A 19,789-nucleotide genomic window follows, 5' to 3' on the forward strand; every position below is an offset into this window, starting at 1 on the left:
CAGCCTTAAGCATACTGCACTGAAGAAATTATGGACCCGTTCTCAAGTTGCCATAGTGTCCATAAAAATTGGCAAGTACGCAGGTAATTTTTTAAAGACGATAGTCTTTCTTGGGCTACTTAAACCCAGAAATTTTGGTCAGTCTGTCTGTCTGTCCGTCTGTCTGTCTGTAACTCGATTTTTTGTATTTATTGCCTGTCTTTCACAATTCACAACAGATTACATCTCAACATTGCAAATATGTACGCATGCAAGAGGTGGAGTTGCCAGCCACTACAGGGCTGACTTTGTCCATTTAAAATGCCCTCATATTGATTAGTTGCTCTATTTGCGGCAGCCAATCAAGTAGTTCCTGGTGGAACTTAATAACTTCAACAAATCGCCCAATGCTCTCTTGGAAATGCTCCCTTGCACATCGCGCATCAACATCATTGTACAACCTTGCTGTACGAAAGCGCCATATACTATGGAGACCCAGTGCCATGACTAAATCGTAAGGCACTCCATCCTCATTGTCTATTGCAAGGAAACGTATACCGTGAGGATCTAGTGGAAAATCTTTGTGTAATGTCCTCTGTAGCACATCCCAAAAATATACTCCCTCCCAACAATGCAAAAATACATGATCTATTGTCTCGGGGGATTTACAACTAAAACAATCTGTCCCCCATGGTACGAATAACCCCCTTTCTTCCATAAATGTTCGTACTAATAATGTTCCTGTATGTAACCTAAACATAAAGGATTTGACCCCTGGTTGAATCTGCATTCTTTTAACCCTCTTAAGCACATCGCTACCGGGCCTTCCAAAGTACATAGCCCTGTACATGGGAACAGGGAACACAACATCGACAATATCATGGTACAATTTCTTACGCGCAACCGTACTTAAATACTCCTTTGAAAATCTTGCGTTTAAAACCTTTACGCTGGCCACGACCTCCTTAAAATATCCAAAGATACCTCCCGTCATGTATTCAGTCGTAATCACAAAATCGGGGAGAACCCTGCCTGGCCTTAATTGACACACTGTACGAAGAAAAGGGTCCCTTACTTCTCTAAAAAAATCTATTTACTAGTTGTCGCACAAATAAATGCGCTAGCCCCACTCCTGCATCTTTCACACGCCTAAAAAGGTTGTTACGACTGCACCTCTCCCAATTCGAGGCCCAAACAAAAACAGCGAACACTCTATGCAACTTTTGCACGTTCGTGCGTGAGCAGTGCAACACCTGCATCACATACCACAGTTTGCATACTAAGAACAAATTACACACGGTCGCCCTAGCAAACGTGGACAAATAAGCCCCTTTCCATTTGTCCGCTTTCGCGCGAGTTTCTTTTGTCTGTTCTCGCCAATATGGTTCGCTATCCCTATAAAACTGTAGGGGGGCTCCCAGATACCTAACTGGGGTTGTTGTCCAGACTACGTTGGCAAAAACGCTGGGGGTGGATTGCCATTCGCCATGCCAGAAACCAAGACATTTTCCCCCAATTTACTAGGCTTCCGGTTGTGGAACTGAACCGTTTTGTGACCTGGACTACCCTATAAATGCTCTCTTTGTTTTCACAGAACACAGCAATGTCATCCGCATAAGCCAGCAGTTTCACTTCGGTCTCCAGGAGGCGGAATCCACGAATCTCTACGTCATTTTGGATACGCAAACACAAAGTTTCAATGTAAATACAAAACAATAGTGGGCTAAGTGGGCATCCCTGGCGCACCGAGCGTTGCACGTCAATCGGCGCTCCCAATGTCTTATTCACCACTAACCGTGTAGTGCAATTTCGGTACGCCAGAGCCACCCCATCTTTGATAATAGAACCTACATTTACATAATCCAGTATACAAAGCAACACTTCATGTGACACACAATCAAAAGCCTTCTAGAGATCCAGCTGAAGAACCGCGACACCTACTTTTGCGGCATCGCTACACTCAAGCACGCACCTGGCCTTGTGAATGTTAGTACATATAGATCTCCCTCGTATACCGCAGGTTTGATGAGAGCCTACTATTTTATGGATCACTCCCTGAAGTCTACTTGCTAATATTTTCATAAAAATTTTATAATCAACATTCGTGAGTGAAATGGGCCTGTATGATGTCACTTGTTTAAGTTTCTCCCCATCCTCTGTTTTTGGGATTAATATCATGTGAGCGGGTTCACAAGAAGGTGGCAGGACATTCAAATCAAACGCTTCATTGAAAACTGCAGTTAGAACTGCAGCTATTTCACTTTTAAATTCTTTGTAGAATTCCGCACTTAAACCGCCCGGCCCTGGCGACTTCCCAGGGTTTAAATTGACAATAGCTTCTTCAACTTCTCTTACTATTATTGGCTGCTGTAACAGCTACTTCGTTTCATTATCCAGTCTTGGCATGTTGCCAAGGAATTCTTTCTTGAAGTTTTCAATATAAACTTCCCGGAAAGCGAACAGCGATTTGTAGTACTCGAAGAACTCTCGCTCAATGTGATTGTTATCGTCTGATGTAACGCCATTCCAATCAATCTCGCTTATATGGTTCCGACTAGCGTGCGCCTTCTCCAACCCCAAAGCCCTCTTTGTAGGCCTTTCACCCGCTATAACCTGTTCTGCTCTTGCTCGCACTAGCGCTCCTTGATAACGTTCCTCATCTATTATTTCTAGTTTTTGTTTTGTTTGGAAGTTAAATGCAAAGCTTTTAAAAGACGAATCTTTCACTAGCTTAGTCACGGACAAACTTAGCAAAATTGAACAGGACGGCCAAAATACGGTGGCGGCAATGTGGGAACTAACTAAACAAGCAGTCAAAATTAAAGCTATCGAAAGGGGCAGCTGCATAAAGGGGTGTAGCCCGAAAGAACTCATTCCCATTTGACCCCTTCCTGTTTGAACCCATTCCCGAAACGCCTTTCCCGCTTGACCCGTCCCGTGTGCGCCCGTTCCCGAAACGGCCTTCCCGTTTGGGCACTTCCTGTTTCAGCCCGTTCCCAACACGCCCTTCCCGTTACAACCCGCTCCGAAAGCACCCTTCTCATTTGAACCCGCATCGTTCCAACCCATTTGAATTTCTGAAAATATGCGTTACCGTCTTCGATACTGTTCCCCAAAATGTGCTTACAAGCAACGGGTCATGCACTAAAAACTTGTATGCACCAAATTTTCCGGAATCGACCGATATTTCAGGCCGATAAAAGTTTCCGAATGCCTTATGCCGATACTTCCCTCTTGACACAAAATTTGTAGCGGCGAAAGTGTACTAGAAAGATACCCAATATCTTGAGTAATGCACACATTGGATTTTTCGGCAGTTGGTGTTCGTACGTGCGGCTGAAATTTATTTATCAGCCGCTCTTATGCTCATTGTTTGGAGCGTAGCTTTGTCTTCGGGTTCGAGAGATCTATAGATCAAAGATGTCCGTAGGAGAGACTCTAAAAAAGGCAAAAACATGTGCAGAAATCTGAGAATTGGCTACAAATGCCTTTCCTACGTGAGTAATGGGCAGATTTTTTTATTTATTTACCGATACTTTACGTCCTGGTAGGGCTCATGCAGGAGTGAACATAAAAACAAATCAGTATTGGTTGGCGTAGTTTAAAAACGCCCAACACAAATAAGTAAAAGACATAAATATGTAATAGACGCAAATCGATCCGAATGCAGAGGGGTCCGAACAAGGGTATGAATTCGTTATGTATTCCAATTTTAAAACACTACGATTCAACCAGAACACACATTTGCAATACGTGGGGAAAATTTTTCTAACGATACCGGGTTCACTGTTTGTTCAGTTAACTTATTCCAGTAAGAAATTGCACGAGGAAACAAAGAGAACTTTCGAATAGTGATTCAGCTGATTGGCTGCCTAATAGTCTTACTATGATGTCTTCTCGCTAAACGTCTGAAAGGCCCTTGGAGGTAGTATTCCCGCGACAATTTTAAGTTTCTGTAGTAAAAAAAATTTAGGCTAGAGACGACCCTGCGCTGCTTAAGTTTCTGAAGGTTTGCCCTATTATGCAAATTGAGTACACTAGAGTGACGGGAATAAACAGAATCAATAAAACGCAAAGCTAAGTTTATAATTTTCGCCGCTTCTCATGACTGCGATTTTTTATAGCCAGATGTGGCATATGTATCCAGATACATATATAGGTTACTTTATTTTTATACATCTTTTTATCTTTTATAGTTTTCATCTGTTTCTTTTCGACATTGATGTACACTTGCGCTATTATAACGATTAAATGTGTTAGTCCGCCAAATATGATTTCTTTCAAAGTGAGGGTGTTTTTGCGATTTTTTATTTGTGCTTCCGCGGCGGCGCTTTTCTGGGCTTTTTGATTTTATCATTTTTAGTAGCGGAGTATCAGATAGTTTTGATTTATTTAGTTCACTTTTAACATTTGTTGTCTTTTTGGGGGATTTCAAATATTTCGTTCTGCAAATTATCTCCTTTTGCACTATTACAGGGAATAAATGCGCTAACGCCCAACTATTATCGTTTTTCAAAAGCAGAGTGTTACGCGGCTGAGGAGTTGGGGCTGAGGAGGGGGGGGGGGTGTAATTGGCAAAGCGTGCATTTAAAAACATAACATAACAAAACTTTATTTTAGAAGGTGGACGCGTCGGTCAGCATGGGGAAGAAAGGAAGGGGGGGGGGGGAGAGAGTTTAAATGTTACATTCTGCGGTCGACGCCTGAAGAGCGCGCGAACTCCCACAGAGAAAGCAGCGTCTGCCTTGCAGTGGCGGGTTACAGCGGGGTTGTCCATTCCACAAGCCGCTGGACGCCGGGCGGAAGATACTAAACATTTAAAAACATTTAAAGATACAAAAGGGTGCTTCATTGTGCCAGTGGGTGTTTTGACGTTCATGACATGTTAACCAGCCTTCTGTATCCTTTATTATAATCTGGAGAGGGAGATAATCCGTAAAGGCGGAGAAAGTTGTGCCACTGCGCCAAGTTTGTTCTCGCGAGAGCTTCGCTGAAAGGCTGCCTAGCACAATGGCGCTCCAAATTCCTCCTTAATTAAGCAGAGTGATGTGGCTGTCTGACAGGCCACAGCAAGGTGTGGCCACTATCTTATTCCCAATTTGGTTTCTTAGTAGATATTTCTAAACGCAAATGTAATAAAACTCAAGTGCCTGGTGTTTTGGGGGTTGATCTAAAGAAGCTAGAGACGAGAGTCAATCGACCGAACTAGAGCAAACGGGGGCAGACGCAGGGCGACCCTCGCGACCTAAATACATTTAGTTAAGTGCATTTAGGTATTTCGCTGTTTTCGTTTTCATAAGTTACGTGTTTGTTAATTTGTTAATTTTGTTGTTAATTTGTTTGGTAAGTTAAGAGACTTGTTTAATTTGTTAATTGTTAATTTGTTTGTTATGCTTTGTTAACTTCAAAGATTAAAATATTTGTTAATTGGTATGACTTGAATTGTAACTAATTGTCGTCGTTTCTAGATTCAAAAAGTGAAGCTCAGGTTTGAACAGTAGTCAAGGACTCTGGATGTACTGAGCGGCTGTGAACAAACGGAAATAAACGAAAAACAATATGAAAAATTCTTTATAACGTTTCATAAACTGGGTACGTTATTCCAGGAACGGGCTAAATAGAAAAATACGAAACGGGAAGGTTCTTTCGCCCCGGGTTGAAATGGGAAGGAACAAACGGGAAGGTTGAAATGGGAATGGGTTCAAACGGTAACGGGCCAAGTGGGAAAGGGCGAAACGGAAAGGTCGTTTTGCGCCGGTTTGAAACGGGAGGGAACAAGCGGGAAGGGTGAAATGGGAATGGGTTCAAACCGGAACCTCCCGCATAAAGTACGAACAAAATAAGAAGGAAACATCGCTACGAGCTTTGCTGCAAACATTAACAGAACAAGAAAGCAAACAGCCGGGGGCTTACAGAGACGTCTGTAACTCGATTCAGACACCCGGCCAAAGTAAAATTCTTACTGCGCAATAGTCTTATATACTCACAGCCAAATGTTAACGTCTAAGCCCGGTTTATATGTTCATACTTCTCAACTTTGTTAAACAATAACAAGGCATTACGCAAATATAAGACAGGAAATTAGTACACAAGGGATATTTACAGAGTTCCTTTATTGAAAAATTCCTGGGGGCTTGGTTTTTTGGTAGCAAATGATATTCTACATCTACTGCAGAAAACCTCCGCCTCCTGGCGGCTTATGAAAAATCACGCGGCAACAGCAACGAAAGGTTCCACTAGCTTGTTTCCACGTTCTGCTTCGAACGCACATGGAGCACGGCCACCCGGTTCTATAAACCTTGTAGTCGGCCGCCTCCATTCACGCGCGTCTCCGCCGTACTGCAGCGTTGGCATCGAGGAACCCCGCCTGTTGCAGTGGAACGCGGTAAATTCAAATCGCCTTGAGCAAACCTTTAGTGTGTTTACTTTGGCATGAGCGCGACGCAACAGGAACAGCATGCGAGGTGAGCGGGAAAGCAAAGGGGGGCATTTCCTTGGCAAATGCCTACAAAGACTATCGTCTTTTGGCGACATTTGCAACGAAAGGAGCAGATACGCGGTCAATGTTTTGTAACACGATCAGCCGTTAGTAATTTACTTTATTTATGTTCCCCACGCTAACCAGTAGCAAAGCGTAGAATAAACAAAAGTGTTATAAAGCTGTTTTTTTAGCCAAAGTGGTATTAAACCACTTAATATGTAAGAGAACACCAATAATTTTTGGAACTTCATTGCCTAAGTGTTCTATATGTGGATGCCGAGATAATTCTTCATAAAACCGTACCTCTAAGAACTTCTGTACTTTAACTTGGCTGACTATGTTTCTCCGATATTCAGTATGAATGCCTTGATGTATCTTCTTATTTATTTATCTGAAGATGATATAGGTAGTCTTAGATACGTTTAGCTGTAAGTTATTTTTGTGCAACCAGTTTGATAATATTTCTATATACCTATTTGCGTCATGTTGGAGTTCGCTAACACTGCTACTTGAAAAATATGTTCGTGTCATCTGCATGGCTATCTGGAGCGTACACGGTATGTTTGGAATATCATTCCCATATATTAAAAATAACAACAGTCCCAGCTTGCATCCTTGCGGAACACCCTGTTCTATTACCAATAACTCCAATTAAACATCATTAAATTCAAGAAATTGCTCCCTGTTACTTACATGGAAATAGCTCATCAATAGGTCAGCCGCTATTCCGTGTATACCAAGCCTTTTTAGCTTTCTTAGCAATGTTTCGTAATTGATAGAGTTAAATGCTTTTTGCAGGTCCCAGAATAACCCGAGAGTAATTTTTTTCTCGCGATATTTTTTACTATACTATCCTTATATTAAGTACAGCTTGCTCTGTTGAGTTTTTTTTTTTTGCCGTACTGACACGGTGAAATGACTTTGCACGTCAGTGTAGCGCAAAATCTGAACGTTTTTCGATATTTCTTGCGTTCTTTCTCTCAGAAAAACGTCTTTCGTGGTTGCAATAGAGATGAGTGAGCTATGAAACGCTAGTTCTTTGACATAGATGACAGCTCCGTTTCGTCTTCAAGGCCCCTTTAAACTGATTAACTGGTTTCATTTCATGATATCAATAATTTTATGATATCAAGGCTGTTCTGCTCATGTATTTGTGAGGTGGCTTCCTTCCTTAGGATATTACTGCTTCTCGCAGGCGATGTGTAACCAACCCCGGACACAAAATAGAAGGTCTGTTAGAACAGTTAGAGCTCATTGCCGTCGACATAAATTAAATCAAAGAAGATAGACTGGGTTCAACTGACAAAAAACTAGAAAGCCATGAAGTTCTGAACGCGAAAATTTCCAGCTGCGTTGAACAAGCTGTAGAATTGTGTCTGCCCCCGAACTGAAGGTAGAAGATATGGACAACCGTTCACGCAAGCGAAACATAATAATATACAGAGTACCTGAAAACTAAAATGATAATTCCACCCTAGATTTAAAGCCACGCTCGAGATTGATCCTGTCGGAATTGAAAAAATACATAGGCAAGGGAAACCTGTCGAAGACAAAACCAGGCCAGTAGTTCTTAAGCTCCTCGACTTTCGCGATAAAACTCGAGCGTTCAAAAATTGCCACAAGTTTAAAGGATCAGATTTATCTGTTAGCGAAGAGTTTTCGGTGCGTGTCTGGAACCATAAACCCGCGTTGGGTTTATGGTCCCATGTCGTAATTATGGCACAAGGCGACCGTATACTGCCAGCGCAGTCAGTGTTGTAGCCTAGGCCTCTACTGCCGGTCACACTGATTAGGGATACCCAAGTGGAGTGAAAGCCATTAGGCCGTAACGTCCTCCTGTGTTCACCTTATTATCCAGCCACACTGGTAAAAGAATAAACTTCTTGAAAGTTCATTCCACAAATAATACTTTATTAAATGTAGAGCACTGTAGAGCCACACGGCATTCCGTCGTATCGGCTGTCGTCGCGGCGTAACCCAGAGGCTTCGAAAGCCAAGCGCTTTATATAGTCATAAGTGTTCTAAACTCGTGAACCGCTGGCGCTTGCCATACATCACATCACATCACATCACTTTAATACCTTAAAGACCCCCATTTAGGGGGTATTACATAAGGGGTGGTTGTTGTTTAGCGCAAAGAAAACTGTTAGTACATTTTATGAATAGTATATGTACTTAACCTGCATCGCCCTCGTTCATTTAGTTAGGAACGCTCGTCAGGTTGGTTTGTACAATACTAAGCGAAAAAAGTGGCAGTGCAACGACGGCACGTGCGGGAGGAAAAGCAAGCACAAAAAGAACAGAACTCCCGCTGGCGCAGTCTCAGGCAGGGGGCGCGCAAGCACTGCGAAGGCGGGAAATTCGAATTGCATTGGCTGGTAACAGTGAGCAGATAACGGCGTTACAGCCATATATGGCGAATCACTTCTGTGCTTCCAACAGCTTTCACATTGAGTGGAACGGCTTTAATTTTTTAGAACATCTACTGCTGCAATAAAGCGGTGGCAAAGTGGACGTGATAGTTCAAGCAAGGGTGGCATTCGATTGAGTAATCTTATTTAAATAAAATTCACTGGTACATTTAATATCTACATGTTAGATTCGTTTCACTGTAATGTAGTGTAGAAAATCGCCTGCTTTATTTCGGAGAAACTGTCTGATGTACCACAACTGCTAATCTCGCATTGACATGGACATATTTGTTGTACTGGACCTTAGATCAGCGTTCTGGTCCTCATTAATTCGAAGTATACCTGTACTACAAGGCTTTAAAACCAGGTGTCTGTTAAGTGCCGCATTGGCCATCCATTAGACGCACTTGTAAGTGACCATTCAACTCTCAATTGAAGGTTGCCGCGTAGCACTGACATTAAAGAAACACTGAAACGAATTTGTCGAGGTCCTATATTTGCTACTGCATTTGCTCAGTTTAGCCCACGTAATTCATTATTTCACTATTTACGTGAAACCAAGCGGCTTAGGCTAGCTTGTAGAAGTGGGAGAAGAAAACACACCAGGCAGCGTTCGCGTCCGCCGTGAACCCTAATGACATCAGACAGGTTTTTGTTTTCATGCTATCCGGCCATCAGAATTACGATTTCACGCGTAGTATAGGTAATACTTTTTTCCACTTATAGGTTTTCAAATGAACAAGATAGCAATTTGATAACTTAAGCCTTGCGGCTTGCCGGTGTGTGTTCATAGCCGTAGTCAGAAAATCGGCGAGGAAGGAAACGCGCTGACAAACAATTTTCTCACTATGCGCGTAACATGACAAAAAAAAACTAGACATACCATAGTAGACTTCAGACTGACAAGGTAATTTTGCAATATTTTCAACTTACTTCTGTGTCCCTTGGATTGTACGACCCTTACAGTGGTGGTATTCTGAGTCCTTCCTCCACTCGAGCCTCCAGTGGGGGAGATCCTTGAAATCGATTTCCCCGTGCATAAGCACTACCGGAATCCTCCTCTCAGCCGACTGGAGGGAGAAAATGGAGTGGAAGAGGGTCTCAGAATACGGCCCTTAAAGTATTACAATTACAGGCGAAAGTACGCCTGGAATACGGGGGAAAGAAACAACACATTCAAATGTGCGGATGCACAGCATGCGATCTCTCAAATGTTTTACCGCAAAAACTTTTCTGTGGTACCACACGCCGGTAACCTCACTTTCGGTGGCCTCCCTTTCGCACGCATCGTATAGCGGACCGGAGGACACACCAGGAGCAACCCCTTTCCAGGAGAAACGACCTGTCTTGAAGAGCGGGCCACATGGGATGCGTGGAGTCAACCGAACAACAGGACGGTAGGCCGAATATGGCCCCGCAGCTAATCTTATCTTGCTGCCAAAGCAATCTAACACCGGCATTTTTGCGCCTATTGTTTACGCGTGCATAGCGTTTGAAGATGTCATTAGATGCACTCTCGTGACCGCGAAATACGCCAAATTCGAGTATTTCAGTTATTTTTGGTCCGATGTGTCCGTAATACGCCATAAAACTTAGCGCACGAGATTATGAATTACAGCGCCATTCATGGGATCAGTGTCGGTACCGGCCGCTGAGAGCCCTGGAGCAAGCGCGGGAGCTCTACGGCGGCAATGACGTCACACTTTCTGTTCAACCTTTCACGACGCCGCTTCCCCCCTGTCTCAATTGAAGATTAATTCCACCATATTCAGCCAGTCTGAAACTGCCAAGAGTTGCGGCCCGCGGGGCAAAACAGAACAAAAAGCACCACAACCCAACGAAAATGTTTACTTTGTGTTGGTGTCGGTTTCGTTCTGACTAATATGCGTGTGGCTTGCTGAGAGGGACGGGACCGACCACTTGGAGTTAGATCGGGTTCGATTCCCGGCCGCGGCTGCCGCTTTTCTAATGGAGGCGAAAAGCAAAACGCCCGTGTGTACGAGAATTCGGCGCTCTTTAATGATTCCCAGATGGCCAAACTAATCCGCAGCCCTCCACTACGGCGCGCCTCATCCCCTGTGTTGCGCCGGCACGTTAGACCATAGAATCAATCAATCACTTCGAGTTAGATCGGCAGGACGGTTTTACGTTACACCCCTCCATCGGCGGTACTCACACTACAGAGCGGTTCAGTCGGGCGTTTCGGGTCTCACAAAACTGGTTAAGTAGTTATCCATTTAAGATTGGTTCCAAGCGACCTTTGAGGCCCATAATCACAGGCAGGCAACTTGGCCGCTTTATGAAGCGAACTATATCAGTTCTTAGAAATCGAACTTTGGTATCAGTACTCCTGTAAAAATTAAACCGCGCAAAACGACGAAACGCAATTGAAGCAAGGCACAAGCAGACACAGCTTTTGTGCTTGTCCTTAGCCTGCTTCGATCCTTGTATTTAGTCGTTAGGCGATGTTTGTCTTTCTAATAGGGTACCAACTCGCCCAATATTACGTTTTGACGTGTATTTTGTTTGAAACCCAAATTGTAGCATTCTGGTATTTCGCCCAGCCGCCTTACAAAGCATTTCGTAGCCAAATCCGGCCTCTGACTTATTGGGTTTCTCCTTTCGATGAAACCTTACCATTAAAGGTAACCTCGTTTTCTATGTGGTTACCGGTAAATAATGTTCGCTTAGGCGAATACACAACCCAGTAGTAACAATGCTAAATGAGGGAGTCTGCTTTCAGTATCACAGCATCCATTTCGTATAAAGAAGACACAATATAGGTTATTTGCGTGACAAGTTACATACTTCCTGGCGATAAAATACTGCCTAAAGCGTCGTTTCAATTGAGTTTACGGCAAAACCGCGGCTGCTATGGCTTCTCAACCGAACAACACATATTGCACTAGTGTCACTGGGTGTTTTCCAGCAATGTAAATGACGTACTTATGAGCACAATAGTTACAGACCAAAACGAGCAAAGAACGCTCTAAAAGCCCTAGAGCAAGGGCCATGCCAGATTCATTTCAGGGTGGTTCCTTTAGCTAACATATAAGAATAGCTCAATAAATGCCGCTCTTTGGGGCTCCAAAAAAAAGCTCAGCATTTGGAATATTTGCAGGAAGCACCACAAGGACACACATTGTTGATTCTGTGTGTCCTTTCTTTTCGGAGAGCAACTGACCGATGTTGATGATAAACTCAGTGTTCAGTGTCGAGATCGTCTTGATATTCCACGTCTTTCACGGGAGTGTGGCACTTTGGCAGTGCCTTTATCCACGTGTGCATGAACCCCTAACTCTTTACTTGCGAGAGCGCTTGTTTTAACTCATCGGTGTCCTCTCGGGAGTGGCGCGGCAAATTCGTTTGCTATATGCACGCTTCTTCTCCCCTGAGCCGCATGCGCGCGGCTACTGTTTCGTGCACGCCATAGAATCCGATTAAGACGTGCTTGCAGGGAAGTGGTAATTGGGGACTTTTATTCTTCAAAGGACTAGTGACACGAAAATTCAAAGCTGAGATAACTATGTAAAATGCTTCTTTTTTATCTGGAGATATCTCCACGCACGTTTCTACAGTAGCTGTTCTGTATAACATATTTTAAATCCATTTTATTCTCTGCCCGCACGAGAAAGCCCACAGCGGGCCAGCGTGACATCATCTGCTGGTTTCCCCAAACTGCCGACGCCGGCGTTCCCGCAACGTCGCCAACGCGCTGGCTGCGGTTGGCGCGCGCTGCTACACCGTGCGTACACGTCATGATTTTGACGTCATGCTGCCCGGGCGCGCGCGGATGGTGAATACCTCGGCCGGTCTGGGCGCGCGCGTCCAGACCGGCAGCGGTGCGACAAGAATGGTGACGTCACGGCCGCCCTCCTGTCATGGCGTCAGCTCAGCGTTCCTTTAGTAGAAGCTCAAACTGACACGAATAAATGACGCCGTAAATGACTGTTTACACTGCGATCGGCCTTCCAATGTGCCATTCTATGATTAGCGGGCTGATAGGCACCCATAGCAGCGAAAAAACGCAACACGAAAATTTCGTGTCAATATGCCTTAAGAAATGACGGCGACAAGACTGCCTTTGTCGGGCCATCCTCCTCAGTGGTAGATTGAAACTAACACCTTGGAGATGGTTTCATGCAGCGGAAAACTTACAGCATGGCCAATCAGGGAAACGACGGTGACGGGTACTTCGAGCTCCCTTAATAAACATGTTGTTGGTGAAGTAGATTTATACTGAATGGGAAGCTTAGCGCAAAGACGAAGATAACGGGGATGAGGTGAGCGCCTCACTTGTCTCGTCACCATGTAGGTCTTCTTTGCTCCCATTCAGTACTTCAGGCTCATCTGTGGTAGTTTCTGGGGAGCGAGGCCCTGGGTCCCCTGGGTCCACCTCGTTGGGCTACTGTTCATGAATCCTCTAGGCCAACATAACATCTCACTGGTCTTTAATGCGGTCAAAGGTACGACCGATCGGATTGCCAAGGCCGAGGTAGTGTCTGTGGCAGTGAGTGTATTGCTGGCCTGCAACCGGTTTGTATTGTTCACTAGCTCTTTGCTAGTTATGTGGCCATATTGTCCGCCTATCTAGAGGGCCTAGTGTGTAGACGAGATCGAGATCCGCGGCTGTCACCCTCGCCATCCACTGCGCTCTGCAGCGGCAACTAAACGGGAACGTGTACTCACTCAACGGACTGCCAGTCGAAGTATGCGGCCGCGTTGTCAGCTAGAACGCCAACTGTATTGGCAGGGGATGCAACTGCTAAAAGTAATGCAATAAGATGTTTTTGTATTGACATTGCTTTGTTCCTGCCCTGTTCAGTTTAGCCGAGAGTCTACACGCCGACTTCATGTTTGCTGCCTCCAAAATTGAACATTTGTAATCCAGTAAACCTTTAGTCGTCACGAACTACTCGCAGTTTACAGTGGAACGCAGGGTAATTGTTAAAATGCTCCAGAACATAAAATTCCCGTCCCATTTTATCAGCAGGCTTGTTGCAACTGAATAAATGCCACTTGGAGACAAGGCTCAAGTATATCCGGCTACATTTCTACGAAGCCCGGCTTCGAATTCAGTGCAGTGTCTCGTCTATGGCCTATTCATTTTTCTGGAGATTAATGTAGCAGTCATAAATGGGACTAAACGCACTTTACAGAAGAGAAGGACGCAAAAACGAGAGGACATCACTAATACTCGTTGTGCCTTTTTGCTTTCGTCTTTGTCTTTTGATGATGACGTTTGTATTTTAATGACGCAAGGCCAACTAGGGGAAAGAGTACCAAATCAAATTCATTTCATGAGAATGACATGAAAGTAAAAGTAAACCATTTCAGTAAAACTAAACGAAGTAAAACACAAGGTAAGAAGATGACTGGTGTAAAGGGCCAGCTTGTCAAGATGCATGCTAAGAAATCAGATGTTAAAATTTTACGTCGGTATGAAACTCCAAAAAATTCCCCCGCATTTCCCCGAAGGGGAGTATGAGGAAGTGCGAAGCACGGGGTGATGCTATGAGGGGAAGTTTGTTGAAGTTTGGTGGCATTTTGCACGCCGCAGCTCGCTTCGCCCGCTTGCGTTCGGCATCGCGAGCCTTCATTTCGGGATCGGCAGCCATCGAGACTGCAGAACTAGACGACCGCTCTCGACGAAGACGCGCGCGCGACTAACTGCAGAGCCGAGCCGAGCGAGGAGACTGTAGCGAGAGAGCACGCTCGCGCCGACCCACGGAGGTCTGGCCGTTTATTGCTGCATATATAGGGGAGTGTGCCGCGCCGAGCCAGGTGGCTGAGAGAGAGGAGGCGCGGGCGAGCACGACGAGCGAAGGAAAGAGGGCAGCGAACGCGCGCAACGGCCCAGCGGCAGCCGAGCGAGGGGAGAGGACGCGCGAGCGCGGGACGTCACGGCGCGCGGAAGGGGAGGGAGGCGCGAGCGCGTGACGTCACAGCGAGAGCGCGCACCATCACATAGTGTAGTGACGTCACTGCGCCTTTGCTATGGACGCCTTCCCTCCGCTACCGCTCCGTTGCTAAGGAGAGGAGGGCGCGATAACACCTGCGGGCGACGGACGGCGGTGGAAGGAGTAGGTCCGACTAAGAAGTGCTTCGCACTTAAAACGCATTTGATTGAAAACATGGGCTCGTCTTCTAAAAAGTATGATGGGTGTTGTGAAATGTGTCGTGTGGATAGTTGTGGGAAGTGTTTGCGTCATGTTGTGTCATGTTTGATTGATTGTAAGGTTTAACTCACCACCGACGCAACGCAGGCGATGAGGCGTGCCGTAGTGGAGGGCTCCGTATTAATTTGGACCACCTTGGGATCTTACACGTGCGCCGAAATCACGTACACACGGACGTTTTTGCTTTTCGCCTCCATCAGAAAAGCGGCCGCCACGGCCGGGAATCGAACCCGCGACCTCGTGCTCAGCAGCGCAACGCCTTAGCCACTGAGCCAGCGCGGCGGGTTGTGTTGTTATATGCCTTGTATTGAATTTGTATGTGGATTATGGATAGGCCCTCCCCAGACCCGCTCCACATGGGCCTTGGTGATCTAGTGAGCAGGTGGGAGTGTGTTACATGTGTGTGGCCTATCCTTAACCTTGCTAAGACAACTTCTGTGTGTCTGTTGTGTGAATCGGTTGAGTATCGTCCAAAGTACGTTTTTACAATGTGTAGTTTGTTGTCTCTGTTCACTCCAATGTTTTTGCAATGTTTTACGTAGTTGTTGCTGTATGTGTGGCTTGAGGTCGGTGAAGGGTACTGTGGTTACGTGCACTGTGTTGGTGAGTGCAGCAGCGGCGGCCACTTCATCTGTAGTCTCGTTTCCCCCGGTCCCTGAGTGGCCTGAGACCCAACAAACAGTCACCTCAAGGTTTGAGCCACATGCTAACATAATCGTCCTAAGAACAAGATTCATGATATAATTTTCTTCTTTTTTCGTTATAACGCCCGCACAACACTTAGTGAATCAGTGTAAATGATCGATTTTGGGATACGAGATTCTACAACGCGATTCACAGCAAGAATTCCATATGCCTCTGCTATGAAAATGCTGCACTTTACATTCATGGTGTCAGAAACATTAAAATTTGGTCCGTACGCGGCACATGACACAGTGGTGGCAGTTTTGTAGGCGTCGCTGTAAAGTTCTGTGCACTGGTATTTCTCGTGCAGTGTGAGAAAGTGCTGCAGAATCGCATTAATTGGCACCCTGTTTTTTTATCGAGTTCGATGAAAGACAAGTCACACGATACAGTGCGAAGGTGATATTGTGCTATAAAATCAATGCAAGATGATTTGAAGGTGTTTAAAAAAACATCAAGTAGAGCCGCCTCGTCTCTCACTCTTTTCAAGAAGGGAAGAGACCTGGATGGGCAATTTAAAAAGCTGTGATGTGGATGTATTCATAAAAAAAAGGTTAAAAATGATGGTCATCGATTGATGAGATTTTACATGCATATAAATGATCAACATAAGTTCGCTGATACTCTAGGTATCATTTGTCGCATTCCACATACAGGCTTTAGACAGGGCTTATACGGAAAGCACCACTGAAAGGCGAAGCCCCAAGTGCAGCACTGGGTCGAGCATTTTTAGCGCTGTTTTCCTGGCCGAACCGTAGACAACAGTTGTGTAATCCAAGCGAGACCCAACGAAAGCGGTATAAAGGCGCAGCAGGGGTTGCTTATCTGCACCGTATGATTGGTGAGATAGTACTTTCAGAATGTTAGACATTTTTATTTGAGTTGTTTGATGTGAACGATTGATGTATGTTTTTGGTCCATCACTACACCCAAAACCTTGTGTTCCTTTTTTACAGGAATTGGGTCATCATTGAGATTTATGTCACGATCGGGCCTCGTTCTGCGTCTCTTTGAAAATACAACAGAGGTACTTTTCGCGGGATTAAGTTCGAAACCATTTTCGTCTGACCAACGAGAAAGTTTGTTTACCCAAGCTGGACCTGACACTCGCATATGGATATTTTGGAAGATTTAAAAGATACTTCTACATCATCCACATACACTAAACAGGAGATCGATGAAGGCAATGCTTTGCGCAGAAAATTCATCTTGACAATAAATAACGTGCAGCTCAAAACTCCGCCTTGAGGCACGCCATTTTCTTGAATGTGAACTTTTGAAAGTACCCACCGGACTCTGACACGAAACGTTCGTTTGTGCAAGTAACTATTAAGAGTATTAATCATGTTACCTGATACAGTGTAGGATTTAGGTTTTCAAGAATGCCGTAGCACCATGGCGTATCATAAGCTTTCTCGGTATCAAAAAATACGGTCATGCAATACTGTTAGTGTATAAAAGCATCTTTATATACCATTCTAGACCAACCACCTGATCACTGGTGGATCACCCAGCCCTGAAGCATGCCTGGTAGTTTTCGAGCAGATCATTGTACTCAAGAAAGTACACAAGCGCATGTTTATCATCTTCTCGAAAAGCTTACACAGGCAGCTTGTCAGGGCAATAGGTCTATAACTGGCAGGAGAGGAAGAGTCCCTTCCATCTTTCAGAAAAGCCACAACTATGGCCTGTATAAAAGCATCTTTATATACCATTCTAGACCAACCACCTGATCACTGGTGGATCACCCAGCCCTGAAGCATGCCTGGTAGTTATCGAGCAGATCATTGTACTCAAGAAAGTACACAAGCGTATGTTTATCATCTTCTCGAGAAGCTTACACAGGCAGCTTGTCAGGGCAATAGGTCTATAACTGGCAGGAGAGGAAGAGTCCCTTCCATCTTTCAGAAAAGCCACAACTATGGCCTCCCTCCAAGAGCGTGGATTGTCCCCTGTAAGCCATATCTGGTTGTATAGGTGTAGGAGTGTATCAAGAGTGTATGCGTGTGCGTGTTGTATCATAATGTATGTAATGTTGTCTGGCCCTGGAGCTGAAGGATTACAAGTAGCAAGAGCACCCTTCAGCTCATGATGTGTGAATTCAGAATTGTAAGCAGATTTTCCTTGCTCTTGTCCCGTAAGGGCTTCTTTTCTGCAGATGTTTTGTGCTGCATTAATTGGACACTTGGTGGAAGTGTTGCGCAAGTATGTTAGCCTGATCTTCCAGTGTGTCCCCTGATGTACAAAGGGCAGGCTGTGTGTTTGCTGTACTTTGAGTTTTCGTATATCTGTCCAGCCTTTGTTAGTGTCGGGGTATAAATGTATGGATTTATTTTATTTTATTTAAAACATACTGCAAGCCCATTGAAGGGCCCAAGCAGGAGGGGCATCACAAGGAAAAAAAACATTTAAGCGCAATACACATGGTTCACTGATCAAAATAGTTTTAACAAATACAGGAATGCACCAAAGTTACAAAAATACCAATACACGTGGCACACTGTTGGAAATAGATTGTACACATACACAAGTATGCATCAAAATTTAAAAACAATGCCATTCAGAATTCCAGTTGTTCAAGGGAGTGAATATTGGTCACAGCCGATTCAGTTCAATCCAATCTGTAATTGAACGCGGGAAAAAGGAAAACTTGAATATGTTAGTTTAGTTCGAGCGCTGTACGGAGTCAAAGATTCGAGGTGTCTATGCCGTGTTTGTCGGGAAGTTAGTGGCTGAAGGAATTCCTCGGGTTTAAGTGAAAGTTTGTTATTTTTAAGCAAGAACAGAAATTTTAACCTTTGAATTTGACGGCGTGCTTGAAGTGTTGGAATGCCATGCTCTTCCATTAATCTTGTCGGCGAGTCACTTGGACGATATTTCGAAAAAATGAATCGGACGGATTTACGCTGTATCATTTCAAGAGCATTGATATTACTTTTAGTGTGAGGATCCCATACAGTGCAGGCGTATTCCAGTCGCGGTCTAATTATGGATGTATAGGCGAGTAGCTTAACGTTTGCTGTGGCCTTTTTAAGCTTGTGTCTGAGGAAGCAAAGTTTTCGGAAAGAAGCTGCACATGTGTTTGATATGTGTTTGTTCCAGCTCAAGCTATTTGTTATAGTGACGCCAAGATATTTGAATTCTGATACTTGTTCTAACGGTTGTGACGGAAGATTGTAAGGGAAGGAAAGTGTATTCTTTTTGTTAGTTATGTTCATAAAAACGGATTTTTTGGCATTGAGCTTCATTCCCCATTTATCGCACCATGCCTGACCACAATGAAGATTTCTGTTCAGCATTTGTTGATCTTCAGGACATGTTATTTTGTTGTGTGGGATACAGTCATCAGCAAATAATTTAATTTTCACGGGATCACTAATAAGCGTTACAAGATCGTTAATATAAATTAGAAATAATAACGGGCCTAATACGCTTCCTTGTGGAACACCCGAAAGAACAGGAAGCCGAGTAGAAGAATGTCCATCGATGCAAACGTATTGGAACCGGTTCGACAAGTAGGAAGAGATCCAATTAGTTACAAATGCTTGAAGACCAAACACTTTTAACTTGTGCAATAAATGAACATGGGAAACTAAATCAAAAGCTTTCTGGAAATCTAGAAAAATAACATCAACTTGACCAGTTTTATCAAGAACGCTAGCAAAATCATGAACAATAGAGGTAAGTTGCGTGACCGTGGAAAATCCTTTTCTGAAGCCGTGTTGACAGTCAGATAATAAGTTGTTTCTGTTTAAAAAATTTATAATGTAGTCAGCTATAATGTGTTCGAGAAGTTTACAAGAAGAAGAAGTCAGAGAGATTGGACGGTAATTAGTAAACAGCGTCTCGTCGCCTTTTTTAAATACTGGAACTATGCGGGCTAATTTCCAATCCTCAGGCACAACACCAGACAAAAGAGATGCTCGAAAAATGATTACTAAAAATTGGGATATAATTTCAGCATAACGGCGCAAAAAAATATTCGGAATACCATCAGGACCGTTCGACGCTTTGGTTTTGAGGTTCAACAACATAGAAAATACGCCAGGCTGTGA

The 19,789-nt window shown here is 44.2% G+C and overlaps 1 protein-coding gene across 3 annotated transcripts in view; it reads left to right on the forward strand.

Annotated features, from left to right (window-relative positions):
* The window catches only part of LOC144163276 (uncharacterized), a 57,923-nt gene that overhangs the window by 11,876 nt on the left and 26,258 nt on the right, over nucleotides 1–19,789 (forward strand). For 2 of the 3 annotated variants that reach the window (XM_077694167.1, XM_077694175.1), the window contains exon 2: nucleotides 10,167–10,268. The exons of the other annotated variant lie outside the window; for it this stretch is intronic. In XM_077694167.1, coding sequence (XP_077550293.1) covers nucleotides 10,235–10,268 — 34 coding nt within the window. In that variant the 5' untranslated portion in view covers nucleotides 10,167–10,234. The remainder of the gene's footprint in view (nucleotides 1–10,166; nucleotides 10,269–19,789) is intronic. 3 annotated transcript variants of the gene reach the window in all.

This window comes from Haemaphysalis longicornis, unplaced genomic scaffold, assembly GCF_048455015.1.
Source record: "Haemaphysalis longicornis isolate Haplotype H1 unplaced genomic scaffold, Haemaphysalis longicornis Haplotype H1 scaffold_1, whole genome shotgun sequence".
Classification (NCBI taxonomy): Eukaryota; Metazoa; Arthropoda; class Arachnida; order Ixodida; family Ixodidae; genus Haemaphysalis; species Haemaphysalis longicornis.